General features: G+C 45.6%; 1 protein-coding gene across 4 annotated transcripts in view; it reads right to left on the bottom strand.

Annotated features, from left to right (window-relative positions):
• Positions 1-2,049: 2,049 nt before the first annotated feature.
• Positions 2,050-15,229, bottom strand: part of LOC118087731 (urokinase plasminogen activator surface receptor) — a 30,214-nt gene continuing 17,034 nt past the window's right edge. For all 4 annotated transcript variants that reach the window (XM_035120672.2, XM_035120670.2, XM_035120668.2 and 1 more), the window contains 8 exons: positions 13,760-14,172; positions 11,219-11,332; positions 10,490-10,525; positions 10,049-10,195; positions 8,663-8,800; positions 7,294-7,470; positions 6,136-6,267; positions 2,050-4,280 (listed from right to left, as the gene is read on the bottom strand). In XM_035120672.2, coding sequence (XP_034976563.1) covers positions 4,078-4,280; positions 6,136-6,267; positions 7,294-7,470; positions 8,663-8,800; positions 10,049-10,195; positions 10,490-10,525; positions 11,219-11,332; positions 13,760-13,841 — 1,029 coding nt within the window. In that variant the 5' untranslated portion in view covers positions 13,842-14,172 and the 3' untranslated portion in view covers positions 2,050-4,077. The remainder of the gene's footprint in view (positions 4,281-6,135; positions 6,268-7,293; positions 7,471-8,662; positions 8,801-10,048; positions 10,196-10,489; positions 10,526-11,218; positions 11,333-13,759; positions 14,173-15,229) is intronic.

Here is a 15,229-nt window from a genome sequence, read left to right as displayed (position 1 = left end):
TACAAAATCTAAACCATGCTGAAAGGAGAGCCATAGAAAATCTCAGGAACAACCCAGACATTATAATTAAAGAGGCAGACAAGGGTGGAGCTGTCGTCATCATGAACAAAACTGATTACATCCAGGAGGCCCACAGACAACTTTCCAATACTGCCTTTTACATGAAATTGGACTCAGACCTCACACAAGCATACAAAAAAGAACTGAACAAGATTATTAAGGAGCTACCCCTACACATCCAAGAACAGATCCTCACAAACACACCAGCGGAACCTCGGCCAGGAACTTTCTATCTTCTACCCAAAATACACAAACCAGGAAACCCAGGACGCCCCATCATCTCAGGTATTGGCACCATTACAGTGGGTGTTTCCGGCTATATGGACTCTGTTCTGAAACCATATGCTATCAGTGCTCCCAGCTACGTACGTGACACCACAGATTTTCTGAGGAAAATACAATATTTGAACAATCTTCCTAACAATACTATACTAGCCACTATGGATGTGGAATCTCTATATACCAACATCCCACACAATGATGGTTTACAAGCCATAAGGAACACCATTTCAGATAAAACCACAGCGGACTTTGCTACCAAACTCTGCCACTTTGTCCTTACCCACAACCACTTCAAATTTGGTGATGACCTGTTCCTCCAGATCAGTGGCACAGCCATGGGCACCCGCATGGCCCCACAGTATGCCAACATCTTCATGGCAGATTTAGAACAACGTTTCCTTAACTCCTACCCACTCAAACCTCTCCTGTACCTGCGATACATTGACGATATTTTTACTATCTGGACACATGGACAACAGACCCTGGAAACCTTCCACCAGACATTCAATGACTTTCACCCCACCATCAACCTAACAATGAACCAATCTATGCAAGAAATACATTTTTTGGACACTACTATAAAAATACAGGATGGACATATAGACACCACCTTATACAGAAAACCAACTGACCGACAAACATATCTACATGCTTCTAGCTACCATCCCAAACATACCAAACAATCCATCGTATACAGCCAGGCCTTACGTTACAACCGCATCTGTTCCAACTCTACAGACAGAGAATCTCACCTAAGAGATCTACAGCAAACCTTTTTAGAACTAAAATATCCACCTGATGAAGTTAAACAACAGATCAACAGAGCCAGACAGATACCTAGAGAGAACCTGCTGCAAGACAGACCCAAAAAAGAAAATAACAGAACACCACTAGTCATCACATACAGCTCCCAAGCTAAAACAGTACAACGCATCATCAGAGATCTACAGCCTCTCCTGGACAATGACAGCTCCCTTTCTCAAGCTCTGGGAGGAAGACCTTTCATTGCCTACAGACAGCCACCCAATCTTAAACAACTCCTCACCCACAATAATACAACCACCAGACTTAACATGGACACTGGTACCAGAGCCTGCAATAAACCCAGATGCCAACTTTGCTGCCACATACACCCAGACAACACCATTACTGGCCCCAACAACATCCAACATACCATCTCAGGACTATTTAATTGCTCATCCTCTAACATTGTGTATGCCATCAAATGCCAACAGTGCCCTTCAGCTCTCTATATTGGACAAACAGGCCAAACCCTACGCCAAAGGATAAATGGACATAAATCTGACATCAGGAACCAGAAGACAGAAAAACCAGTAGGAGAACACTTCAATCTCCCAGGACATTCTATACAAGATCTCAAAGTAGCTGTCTTACTACAAAAGAATTTCAGAAATAGACTGGAAAGAGAAGTTGCTGAATTGCAACTTATCACCAAGCTCAAAACCATGGAGGGACCTGGTTTGAACAGAGATATCGGATTCTTATCTCATTATACATGATTATCATTATACATGATAAGCGATCTTCAGCCATCTCAACCCTTGCTTTTTCATGCAAAACCATTTGCAGTCGTTTGCGGTCATCAACAGCTATCAGTCAGTCAATCACCCATTTCCACCACCCTTCTGAGTGATCCCCCCTCCCCATCCCCACCCCTCCCCACCCCTTCTCTACATAAGTGCCTGGAAACTTCCATTTCACTGTATCTGAAGAAGTGTGCATGCACACGAAAGCTCATACCAAAATAAAAACTTAGTTGGTCTTTAAGGTGCTACTGAAGGAATTTTTTTTATTTTACTTCGATCCAGACCAACACGGCTACCTACCTGTAACTATAACCTTTTGCTTTGCAATAAACAACACTGGACTCCTAACTCCTCACATTTCTGAGTTTTATTGGCATAAACTCAGGAGATAAGCTATTTTTGGCTTACAACAGTTTGAAGTGAAACTGTGAAGCCATCAGATTCTATGCTCTGAGCCAAAAGGCTTCATCAGCCCGGTTTGCCCAAAGGTGAAGTCCAGTACCCAGGTGGAGGGTTCCCCCTATTAATCCCCTATTTTTAATCCCAAGACCTCTTCACTGCTGCTGTGTATTAAAGCAGTGGAGGGCAGCCCCCGTGGCTCTCAGGTGTGCAATGGAATCCTGCTGCCACAGGTGAAACATTGCAGCAGCAGTGGCATGGAACAATGCCCGCAACCCCGAAACAGTGAGTGAAATAACACCCACAGCAACAGCCAGGCACAGGAGGCTGCAAGAGCATGCTGCTTGGTGGTGCAAGGTCGCCTCCAGACTGTTGGCATTTTGTGGGAGGCATTCCAGACAGGACATTTAGGTTTGTGCCTCCGCTCTCCTGGGGCAGCGAGATCCAATTAAAAATGAAAACAGACTTTCTGTGGTTAGGAATATGACGGGAAAAGCAAATTTCAAGTGTGGGGTGAGGGAAAGATTAATGAGAAGACACATAGCCAAGCAATTCAGGATAGATTGTTGTTTGTTGTCTAACCTCCCCACGAGCAAATCAGAACAGATGTTCAATAAAGACGCCCCAGTTTACTGTGCACTTGCTGCATTTCCAGGGCTGGGTTTTTAATGGATTTCACACTACCTTGTCCAAAATACATACCCTGTACTTTGTAATAAAACACTACTGTGTGATGTGTTACTTCTCAAATGAGCTTCACGCCGAGTCCTTAAGCTGGTCCTTATTCATCTCTAGCCAAGGTGGAACCACCTTTGCATAGTGTAAAGACAAACTTTGCCCTGTCAATACCTCCGGGTGTGTACAGAAACAGAAACAAATCTGACATTAATGAAGCTGTGCTGATGTGAACAATGCCTGGCAGGAGGGAACAGCTGAATACACTGCGGGGAACAACTTCACCGCACTCTAAGGTGCTAATGTGAACACACTCATCAGGAGTGCCAACTTGGCCCTGTGACCGTGGGTGCCTGGGGCCGTGGGAGCCATGCAGCGTGCATGGCCCTGGCACAGAAATTTGTGGGTGCCCAGCCCCTTCATGGGAAATTCACGGGCACCCAGGGCCCCAGGGAGTTGGCACCTATGATACCCATAGTCTAACTTCTGCATTACGCTTTGTGCAAGCAAATCAGGATAACCACTCCACTCTTTTTAGGCTTTGGTGCAGCAGGCGAGAGATCGAGGTGACTGCTTAAAGGTCTTCCATGGATAGTAGCCATGCCAAGTCGCTGTTGTTTGTGTCCTACCACCACACCTGGAACGAAGAAAACAGTTCTCTAGTTTCAATCAGGGCAGCGAGAGAGAGAAGCCAGGGCTTCTGAGGTTGGCTGGTGAGAAGCAGGTGCGAGGGTGTGTGGTCGCTTTGGGGAAGACTGACATTATTTCAGGACTGGTACTACGAGTCTGGGTGTCTCTGCCAGCCTATTGCCGCCATCCTGGCATCATTTGTAAACAGATCTCTCTTCCCTCGCAAGGAAACTGACCCTTCCCTGAAAGTTCCAGTCTAGGAAGTAGGAAGCAGAAGTCACAGAGGGTGCCGTGGAATCCAGCCTTGCATGCAACATTGCCAAATTCTTGGACCAGGTGCTGCAGACCAGAGCAATGTTGCAAGTGACAAAAATGCCGCATGGGCTGCAAGAATGCAACTGCGCATGCAGTGCTGGTCAAGTGCTTTCTGCGCTTCTCCTGTCTTCCGCCCTTTCAGTGGAGTCCACATGTCCTTGGGCGTCCGTCAGAGCAGCCGCATCATCATCATCAGGAGAGCGGGCAGCAGCAAGTGCAACAGCATAGCCCCGGAGGTCAGCTCGATGCTGCGGTTGCAGAGGGAGCCAGAGCAGCATCGGATGGAGGCATTCCGGCTCAGGCCCAGCAGTTGTGGTTTCTCCCAGCAAAGCTTCTCCAAGCTGCAGCCACGCAGCACCATCTGGCCTTCCTCTAGAAACAAACACACGTGAGACATCCAGTATAGAGGCACAGGAGGGACTGGCAGATCAATGCTTACAAGTAGGGGAGAAAATCATGATGTAATAATAATAATAATAATAATAATAATAATAATAATAATAATAATAAATTTATACCCCGCCCATCTGGCTGGGATTCCCCAGCCACTCTGGCCGGCTCCCAACAGAATATTAAAAACACAATAAAACATCAAACATTGAAAATTCCTTGACAGCCATCTGTCAGGAATGCTTTGATGGTGTTTCCTGCTTGGCAGGGGGTTGGACTGGATGGCCCTTGTGGTCTCTTCCAGCTCTATGATTCTATGAAAAACTTCACGATATAGGGCTGCCTTCAGATGTCTTCTAAAAGTCAGATAGTTGTTTATTTCCTTGACATCTGGTGGGAGAGCATTCCACAGCGTGGGCACCACCACCTAGAAGGCCCTCTGCCTGGTTCCCTGTAACCTCACTTCTCGCAGGGAAGACCCTCGGCGCTGGACCTCAGTGTCCGGGCTGAACAATGGGGGTGGAGACGCTCCTTCAGGTATACTGGGCCAAGGCCATTTAAGGCTTTAAAGGTTATCACCAACACTTTGAATTGTGCTCAGAAACGTACTGGGAGCCAATGTAAGTCTTTCAGGACCAGTGTTATATGAGGATTCTCTATTGCAGGGGTGGAGAACCTCAAGCCCACAGGTTGAATGTGCCCCCCTGTGGCCCTATGTGGCCCTAGGGCAATGCCACTTGCAAAATCCACTCACTGGTCCTGATCAGAACTCTAGTGGTTTTATCTGGCTGGAATCTGTCAGTGGTGTAGCAGCCCAGGACCGGCGGTGAGTTGGAAACCCGTTGCTATTTCTGCAGCAGGGTCCCTGTCTCCAGCAGGCTGCAGCCACCCAAACAGCACAAAGGGGGAGCTCTGCACCCACTGTCTGCACCAAAGCTGGCCATTTAGGAACACTGAAAACACAAGGTGCTTCCGTTTCAAGAGAATTTATGTTACATACAGTGGAACTTTAGGGAAAACAGAACTTAAGATTGCTCTGAAAGAAGATGTTGGAGCAGCACTCCAAATCATTTCCCCATTTATGTGCACGGAAAATAGTAGATCTATCAGAAAGGATATTCTGCACCGATTCCTACATCTGGGGCCCTTATTAAGGTCCAGAAATTGCATACTTATGGGGGTGGTAGGTTGCTGATGGAGGACCCTGGGTGAGAGACAGGGAAAGGTCGGTCTCCCAGGATGAGATGTCGAGGGGGAGAAAGGAAAGATCCCCGCTGAGAGCTGGCATGAGCTACTGCCTTCTGTGAGCGGTAAGGGCTAATAATTATTTTTAAGAGAGCATTCAAATAATTTCAGTAGCAGTTTCAAGTATGTTGCAAAATCTAAGAATAGATCAAAGACTATTAAACTCCAACAAAACCTGTTACATTGTGGCAGTGAATAAATAATGAGAAATTGGAGTAAGGAGTCTGGTCGATAGAAAAAGTCCATTTTTATTTCAAAGGTTTTGACTCTACTAGTTGATGTAGTAATCCTTTTTTGTTTTCTTTTTCTGCCTGGTGTGTTAAAGTAAACAATAACAATGAAAATCTTTTTTAAAAAATTATTATTATTATTTTTAAGAGAAGACTCTGTATTTGACTTATTCTATTTGTATTTTTTTTGTAGCCGCTATTTTATTGTATTGTGAAAAAGTTTAATAAAAATCAATGCAATGCATCCCGGATTATTATTATTATTATTATTATTATTATTATTATTGCATAATTATAAGGTCTCTAATAACATCACCTCAATTCCACATGCTTTCTAGTACCTACACACACACAAAGCTCACCTGTGACATTCACACACATGTTCTGGTCCCCAACACACTTGACATGAGTCCAGTTCCCTGTGGCACATTCCCCTTGTCCAGAGTCACAGCAGCTAGCGCATTCCAGGCCATTTTCAGGCTTCCGCTTGACCCCTGGGAAACAAAGAGGAAACAGGGTTTTGACTTAGAGCAGGGGAACCCATTGACCATTCAGATGTTGTTGCACTACAACTCCCATCATCCCACGCTGGTGGGCGTTGGTAGGAGTCCAACAATATCTAGAGGTTCCTGTGTCCTTAAGTTCCTTCCAAGTTACGGGGCCTCTGTGCCTGAGGACCAAACCTAGGGCTGAGCAGCACCATCAGTCCATCCTAGAAGCCAATTTCAGTACAGCAGGGCCAGTCTGCATGGATGCAAAGGGCAAGCATCCTGTTCTAGTCCATACCTCACTGTGCCAGTTTGCTGTCACTATCCTGTTAAGTATGATGGGTTTAATTCACAATGAAATGGGAATGGCTGTGTGTATTGGTGAAAAAGTTTAAGTGGAAGATTCCATTGAAGTATACTAAGCTAAATTAAGAGCAAAAAGGGCTGTCTGATGCCTCGATGAGTGGGATTGTTTTCTACTAGCTAACATGTGAGTGTTTAACCTTAGATCACACTAGAGGTGTTGAATTGCAAATTCGCCATCTTGGAAGGGTGGTGGCTGAAGTATTTTGCTCTCAGACTCTGTGAGAGTAAGGGTGCAAATGAAGCTTTCCAGCATAGCTGCCAAGTTTTCCCTTTTCTCGCGAGGAAGCCTATTCAGCATAAGGGAAAATCCCTTTAAAAAAGGGATAACTTGGCAGCTATGCTTTCCAGGTAAGCAGCCTCCAGCAAACTGCCGGCTGGGATGAGAGACAGACCTCGGCTTCAAAGTCTGTTGAAATTATGTCATATTTTGGAAGGTGCCGAGCCTATGCCTTGGACACAGGCATACGCCTTATGGAATTGTTTGGATGTATCGTTTGGTGTTTCTGTTCTGTTTAGAAAAAAGTTCTGCAAGGAAAGGTTTGAATAATATCTAATAGGTCTGGACAATGCTTCATTTTCAAAAGGTGTTGGTTTTTATGTATCCAGTTGCTTCAAGCTGCACACTATTAATATCTGCAATATATCCAACGAAGGCACAAACATTACCTTGCTCTGAAAAGTGGCTGCAGATGCTCTTCTGTCCTGGCCGGCCATCATTACACAGCGGGGTGGAACAGCAGCTGATGTCCAGCCTTCCCGAGAGCTCTGGGAGTACATACTGGCGGCGGCACAGTGTCTCAAGGCCGCATGTCCGGTAGGTCATTTTCCAGGCACCGTTGGTCACTGGGAAGCAACATTCATTTATAAGAATAGCACATTGCAGCCTGCAAACATCTTAGAACAGGGGGTCTCAGAACTGCCTATGGCTTCATTGCCTGCCTGCTGCAAGCCAATGTACAAATTTCAGACTTCTTCACTCCTTTAGGCTCTTGGCCTGCCTTCTCCAACCAAGTGACCTCCAAATGTTTTGGACTACATACAATTCCCAGGAACCGCCACCTGCTGGGAGTTATAGTCCAAAAAAAAAACACAGAAGGACACCAGGTTGAGAAAGGCTCTGCTGGCCATTGTGTGTGGTTTGTTTCTTCCTTTTTTTTGCCCATCATCTCCCCCAGTTCTCACTTCCCCTCCTCCCTCCAGCCTTTGCCTCTTCCCCTCCTTCCTCTGGACCACCCATTCTTCCATCCCTCTATCATTAGGCATTGCTGCTTCCTCCTCAGTCCACTGCCTCTTCATTTCCTAGGGCCCAGCTTCTTCTACCTTTGCTTCCCAAACACCTTCCTCACCTGACTAGCTCTTAAGTTCAGAGCAGCTCTGCTAGTGGAAACCAGAGACCAGTCTGCCAGTCACATCCCTTCTGTGACAGCATAGCGGCATAGCCAATTGCCATTCCCAGGCCCTTGCTCTTCAGTGTCGCCCATTTTTCTTCTGCAAGATGTATATTTTGTGGTGCACACAACAGTTCCTTCGAGTTACAAATGTGCCCCCATCACCAGGTACCAAAATGTTGTGGGACTCCTGTTTTGCATACTCATGATCCTCTCACGCTATGACAGATTCTCCCCACATCCTCGAAGCGCATCCCTTAACCCCTGCTGGTCTAGCACTACTGCTAATAAATTCCTTCCCAGCAAATGCAACATCCTTTTTGAGGAGGGGGGTTTATTCCTTAACACTATATCAAAACTTTGAAAGTCTACACCCACAAACATACACACATGTTTACTATATAGCAGGGGGGCACACTTCTGTCAACAGAGCACCTTGGATTGTGTAAAGATCTACACGGTGCAGGGAGTAAGCAGGATTTGACCAACTTGGTGCACTTTTAATATGTATTGCAAGCAGGGCTTCCTTCTTCCCAAACCACTTTCACGTTCCTTTTTTTCTCCCCCCCCCCCTAACAGTCTCCCATTCACACTCTGTCCTTTCAATAGCCTCTGATATGCATATTCCAAAAGAGGCCCCAACTTACCAGTAAAATCCATGCACTGGTTCATGTCCCCCAAACACTTGATCCGGGTGGCATTTCCTGGAGCACACTCTCCAGTGCCTCGATCGAAGCAGCTGTAACACTCCATGCCATTGGCCACCTGAGGAGAACTGGCCGGAACTGAAAAGGCAGAGGAGGGGGACAGGAGTTTACTGTGTGATTTGATTTGATTTGATTTGATTTGATTTGTATTGTATTGGTCTGTAATCCCAGGTCAGATTCCAACATACAATGCAACTCAGTTTTCAATATCTTTAAGCAAAACAACCAATCAAAATGAAAGCACTATCATAATAATATTAATAATTCAATTTATTATTTATACCCCGCCCATCTGGCAGTTACTCTGGGCGGCTCTCAACATAATATTAAAAACACGATAAAACATCAAACATTAAAAACTTCCCTAAACAGCTGGCTGCTTTTAATGTAAGCATTTTTTAGCAAGTGCACATCATACCAAAGAAACTGACTTGAGGAATAAATTGTGTTCCAGCCCTAGTAGGGTTTATCTCTCATGAAACCAGTGTGAATAACCCAACTGTAGCCAATTAACTCTGTACATCAGGAAAGAAATCCGTAGCTAGATAAAACTCTAATCTGTGTTCTACAGTACTCATCCTTTCGCTAAGTAAGACCCACTTTTGCTGGTATGTCATCTCTTTTTAAAAAATCTCATTTCCCTTCAGCAGCCATGATTTCATCACCTCTAAGCTGATGCGCACGTTCTCTTTCTGCATGATCTTCAGGCTCCTAGCACTTATAAGTGAAAGCAGAACGCTTCAAACAAATCCCACTCCTCTCTATTATTTAATCGTCCTCACTTTCTCAGATCCAAGCACTACTGCATCAGTCTAGAGCAGGGATTCCCAAACTAAGGCCCGGGGGCCGGATGCGGCCCAATCACCTTCTAAATCCGGCCCGCGGACTGTCCAGGAATCAGCATGTTTTTACATGAGTAGAATGTGTCCTTTTATTTAAAATGCACCTCTGGGTTATATGTGGGGCATAGGAATTCCTTCATTATTTTTTTCCAAAATATAGTCGTCGTCCCCCAACAAGGTCTGAGGGACACTGGACCAGCCCCCTGCTGAAAAAGTTTGCTGAACCCTGGTCTAGAGGTCAATAATAACGGTGGATCTCACTGAGGAGGATGCGTGTTGTTTTGACTCCAGATGTTTTGACTCCATATTTGACTCTCACATGGAGGAGGTAAATGAAGAAGAGCCTCGAGTGATGAGCACAGAGTCTGGGGTGGTTTATATGGGGAGAGGCAGTCCTTCAGGTATTGCGATCCTGAGTTCGGGACCTGCTATCCCCCATAAGAAAACTCCCCAAAGGGTTTTGCATCTTACCCTCCCCACTTACCGCCTGTGAAACGGGTGTTGCAGAGGTCTGAGTCACAGTAGTAGGTATTGTGCACCTCTCGGTCATCTTCAGAGTACACATTGGCTGTGCGGTTGGACACGCCCTCCCCAGAGCAGCCTTTCATTACGTATTCGGCTATTTCCAGGTCTGGGGACATAAAATGCAGGGAATTGGAAATACAGAGAGAAGCAGCCAAATCAGTGCATTTAGATCCAATAGCCCTGGAGGAAATAAGGCACCATAGCCTGAAAGTTCTTGAGGCATCTGCTCCTCACCATGTCAGGATGTTTACTTAGGTATCCCATCTGCACAATAACATTCAAAGCACTATGATACCACTTTAAACAGTCATGTAAACATCCTGGCAGGAAAGGGCAACACTCAGGTTTGAGCCTTGGCGACTTTCGTTAAGCAAGCAAGCAAGCAAACAGTGTGACTCACCTGGCAGCATAAAAACGCCAGCGTAGTTGTTTGTATCTGGAAGACAATTGGGAGGCAGGTGATCAGTAAAGCGGTTTGGGGCTCAGATGAGGCAGAGTTGCTTCTTTCGTTTGTTCTACCAGAATGTTACACACCAGGCATGCCAACTCTAGGGGGCCAAAGGCACCTTGGCCCCCTCAATATTTGTTTTAAAGGGGACCGAACCCCCTCAGACTTCAGGTGCCCCTGCAATGTGTGTCACAGCTACAGCGGTCCGTTCCTCCAGAGCACTCGGCCTCCTGCGACAAGCGTGCCTTGCACATGCGTCATAACACATGTCCAACATGTGTGGCATCACACATACACCTTATGTGCCAGGCCCCCTCCCCCCAGCTCGTGGGCAACCCAGCATCTTAATCAGAGGTGGAGACCCTGTGTCCATCCATAACTTCCTGGACTCCAACTCCCATCAGTCCCAGACGCCATGGCCAATGGCCAGGCAAGGTGGGGCCTGTAGGTCACATTCACACTATACAGTTTATGCACTATTATACCACTTAAGCAGTCCTCCCCCCCCCAATGAATTCTGGGAGCTGTAGTTTGTCAAGGGTGCTAAGAGCTGTTAGGAAGACCATTGATTCCCCTGCTGGAGCTGCAATTCCCAGAGTGGTTTAACACTCAGTCCCTCTTCACAGAGGACGCTGAGAACTCTAGGTCTGGGAGGAGACCCGTGCTTTTTTGTTCTCTTACAGAAGAGCTTGATGGTGGATGAGAAGCAGGAGCGATCCCTGGGCGTACAGAGCTGCTCGGTCTGGACGCATTCATGGAACATCCCCACACACTGATAGCACCGCAGGCTGTTGGCTGAAAGGGTGAAAACAATAGATTAGCCAACAACAACCATGAAGACTGATGGTAGGAAAGGTGGGGTTCTGCCACTGCCAACAGGATGTGACCCCAAGACCTCCATGTTATTTCCTCGCTGGGGAGGGAGAAGCAGTTGCTGGTTGCTTTCAAACTGCTTGTAGATTCATAATTGCTTTTCTATATTCCAATGTTTTAACACTGGATGACTCAGCAGGCAGACTAAGCTTGTGCTTAGAGCAAACCAGCAAAGCAGAAGGACTAACAAAAATGATATGGGAGGGGGGTTACATTTGACATTTAAAAACAAAAAAACCATTAAAAGTAGCCAAGATGGGGAAGAAATCAGAACTATGTTAGACTTCCTCACACTCTTTCCTCATTTTTTATTACTTCTACCCAAATAAACCAAGGGGTGTCCTACTAAGGTTTATTGAAATAATGCAAAGAAATCAGATCCTGTCATGTTCTGCAATAAATTTTATGGTTTAATGATGTTTTTATTTTGAATTTACATTGTAGGAGTGCCCCATGAGGGTTGTGTCCAATGCTAGTTCAACTCAGAGGGCATATCCACACTTGTCCCATGCCTGGAAAGCACGTTTCTAAGCAATTTTCCCCTTGCCCCACTCCTTTTCCAGGGAAACCCCACTCCCTAATGCTAAATCGGAGCAAATGTCAGTCTGGAGAAAATCCATTGACATTTGCTCTGATTATGCACTAAAGAGCAGTTCCCCTCAAGGGAAAGCTGCAGAACAAGAGGAATTGTGGGTCAGCCCAGAGTAAACTCATTGAAATTAATGGGCATGACTAACTTAGGTAGAATTTGGCAGGAAGGAGGGTGGGGCCAAAACTAAAATTGATTGGCTTTGCCGGCCATTGGCTCTGACTCCCCCTTACTAATTGCCTCACCCTGAAACTTTTGCAGGAGCCAATAGTAATGAGTGTGGGATTGCGTATGCCCATCGTGATACCATAGCGAGCACAAATCACCTGTTTGTTCATTTTTACAACATTTATATACCTTATATACACTGAGGTCCAGCGCCAAGGGCCTTCTGGCAGTTCCCTCACTACGAGAAGCCAAGTTACAGGGAACCAGGCAGAGGGCCTTCTCGGTAGTGGCACCCACCCTGTGGAATGCCCTCCCACCAGAGGTCAAAGAGAATAACAATTACCAGACCTTTAGAAGGCATCTTAAGGCAGCCCTGTTTAGGGAAGCTTTTAATGTTTGATGGATTTCTGTATTTTAATATTTTGTTGGAAGCCGCCCAGAGTGGCTGGGGGAACCCGGCCAGATGGGCGGGGTATAAATAATATATTATTATTATTATTATTATTATTATTATTATTATTATTATTAGCAGAACCTTTACACGGTTTGCAAATAATGAAACAAACATTAAAATTATCAATAAAAGTTTAAAAAGAAGTGTTTGAAAAATTCAAAATGTAATTCAAATCAACAGTTGAGCTTTAAAACAGCTTAAAACACACATCAACCTCTATATGCCTGGATAGACTTGCCAGAACAATAATGTTTTTAGCAGGCACTGAAAATAGTAAAACCGTGTTCCTGCAAGAAATATTCTGCGGGAGAGGGGGGTGCGGGAGAGGGGGGAGGAAAAGAATAGAAGCCTTTTCTCCGAAGCCTTGCTTTGCACTGCCTTATTCCACAGCATATGGTCTGAAGCTCAACATAAAAAAAAAAAACAAGATCATGGCCACTAGTCCCATCACCTCCTGGCAAATAGAAGGGGAAGAAATGGAGGCAGTGAGAGATTTTTCTTTCTTGGGCTCCTTGATCACTGCAGATGGTGACAGCAGTCATGAAAATATGACGCCTGCTTCTTGGAAGAAAAGCAATGACAAACCTAGACAGCATCTTAAAAAGCAGAGACATCATCTTGCCGACAAAGGTCCGTATAGTTAAAGCTATGGTTTTCCCAGTAGTGATGTATGGAAGTGAGAGCTGGACCATAAAGAAGGCTGATCGTCGAAGAATTGATGCTTTTGAATTCTGGTGTTGGAGGAGACTCTTGAGAGTCCCATGGACTGCAAGAAGATGAAACCTATCCATTCTGAAGAAAAGCAGCCCCAGGTGCTCACTGGAAGGACAGGTCCTGAAACTGAGGCTCCAATACTTTGGCCACCTCATGGAAGAGAAGACTCCCTGGAAAAGACCCTGATGTTGGGATAGATGGAGGGCACAAGGAGAAGGGGACGACAGAGGACGAGATGGCTGGACAGTGTTCTTGAAGCCACCAACATGAGTTTGACCAAACTGCAGGAGGCAGTGAAAGACAGGAGTGCCTGGCGTGCTCTGGTCCATGGGATCACAAAGAGTCAGATATGACTAAAGAACTAAACAACAACAAAATTCCACAGCAAAAATCCCCCCTAAGCAACTTGATGAATAGATCTTACCTGCAGCCAACATGGAGAAGAAGAACGTAGCTATCGCCAGCACAGCCTGGCTCCCGTGCCGGGACATCTCCCATTCCCCCATAGTTGTGTTTGCAAAACAGCAGCGTTTGGCTAGGTTTAACCAGAAGATGCGTCCTGTAACCTAAAGCCAGCTGCAGGTTTCTGGGAACTCCTGCAATCCACTCTCCAAAAGCCAAAAAGGCTGGGTTTGGCAGAAGACAAGGTGCAAGATACAGTATGTTTCTCTTGGGAAATTCACCACCATTGATTTCCAGAGTACAAACAGGAGGCTTGTTGGGAGATCCCAGCTTAACACAACCTTTGGGGGCTTTTTAACTGCATAGCAAACAGAAGGGTTCTTTCGGCGGACTTCAGACTCCGGAGATATTCCCCAAGCAGCCTCCTTTCATCCCCTGGAAAATCAACAGAAAAGTAAGATTTAGATTCATTCATCTGTATATGTAGACATCAGGTCGTCACAGGGCAAAAGATTTTGACAGTGCAAAAGTAACACAAAGGTGACATCGACAGAAGTCAACTCAGACCCAAACAGACTGTGTCGTAAACGAGCTTAAAGTGCTAGTGTTTCCTGGATGATCGTAGCATGTCCCTTTAAACAAAAAGGTATTTCAAATGAAAATGTTTTTTTTAAAAAAATGGGATGAAATAAAAAAGGAATTAATGCAAACCTGAATGGAATTAGGTAAAACGGACATGAATGAAAGCGTAAGAGAAACTTACAATTGTGAATCTCCCTGACAAGATATGGCAGAAAAATAAGAGCCCATTAACTTTCCATGCAATGCACCGCTGCTCTTCAGGATTTCTGTTCTCCTGACTTGCTGGCCCCTTCTGAACACAGTCTAATTTCTGGGTACCCCACCAGGAAGAGAGTCAAAAAGTGAGTTCAGAGAACCACAGTGCAGTGGGGCTTCTGGGGACACCCTTCCCACTGCTATCCTCCAAAGAGTGCTCTGGAATAGGTTTTCGCTGGGATGAAAGTATCAAATCAGTTGTACTGGAGTCAGGGGGCAAATGGATATGCTGCCAGCCCACACTGGAGGCTGCAAGAAAGAAAGCTTTTTCCCCTTCTCCTTCTGCTCCCAAGCCGAGAAGGCCAGCACAACCCCAAGCTAGCCGCTCAGGTAAGGAACACTGCAGCTGCCCAACCACTGATGGTCCAACTGAAATTATTCACACCTGACCTTTCATGAAGGTCTCTCATGCTCCACCTCTGGGGTTGGTCAGCCTCCCATTTAAGAAATACTGTTGTACACACAAGCACATGCCCTTCGACATTTCACAAAACAAAAACAGAATAGCACCCTATTCTCACATCAAGGATACAACATAGGGTTCCCAGACCTCCAGGCTGACCCCAGGCTGGAAAGGTCCCCCCCCTGAACTCCCAACAGATGGATATCCAATTTCTGCTTAAATTCTTCCAGGGAAGGAGAGTTCCCTGTTAAG

This window comes from Zootoca vivipara, chromosome 6 (genome assembly GCF_963506605.1).
Source record: "Zootoca vivipara chromosome 6, rZooViv1.1, whole genome shotgun sequence".
Classification (NCBI taxonomy): Eukaryota; Metazoa; Chordata; class Lepidosauria; order Squamata; family Lacertidae; genus Zootoca; species Zootoca vivipara.
Note: the sequence above shows the minus strand (reverse complement) of the source record. Positions and strands in the feature narration are given on the sequence as shown.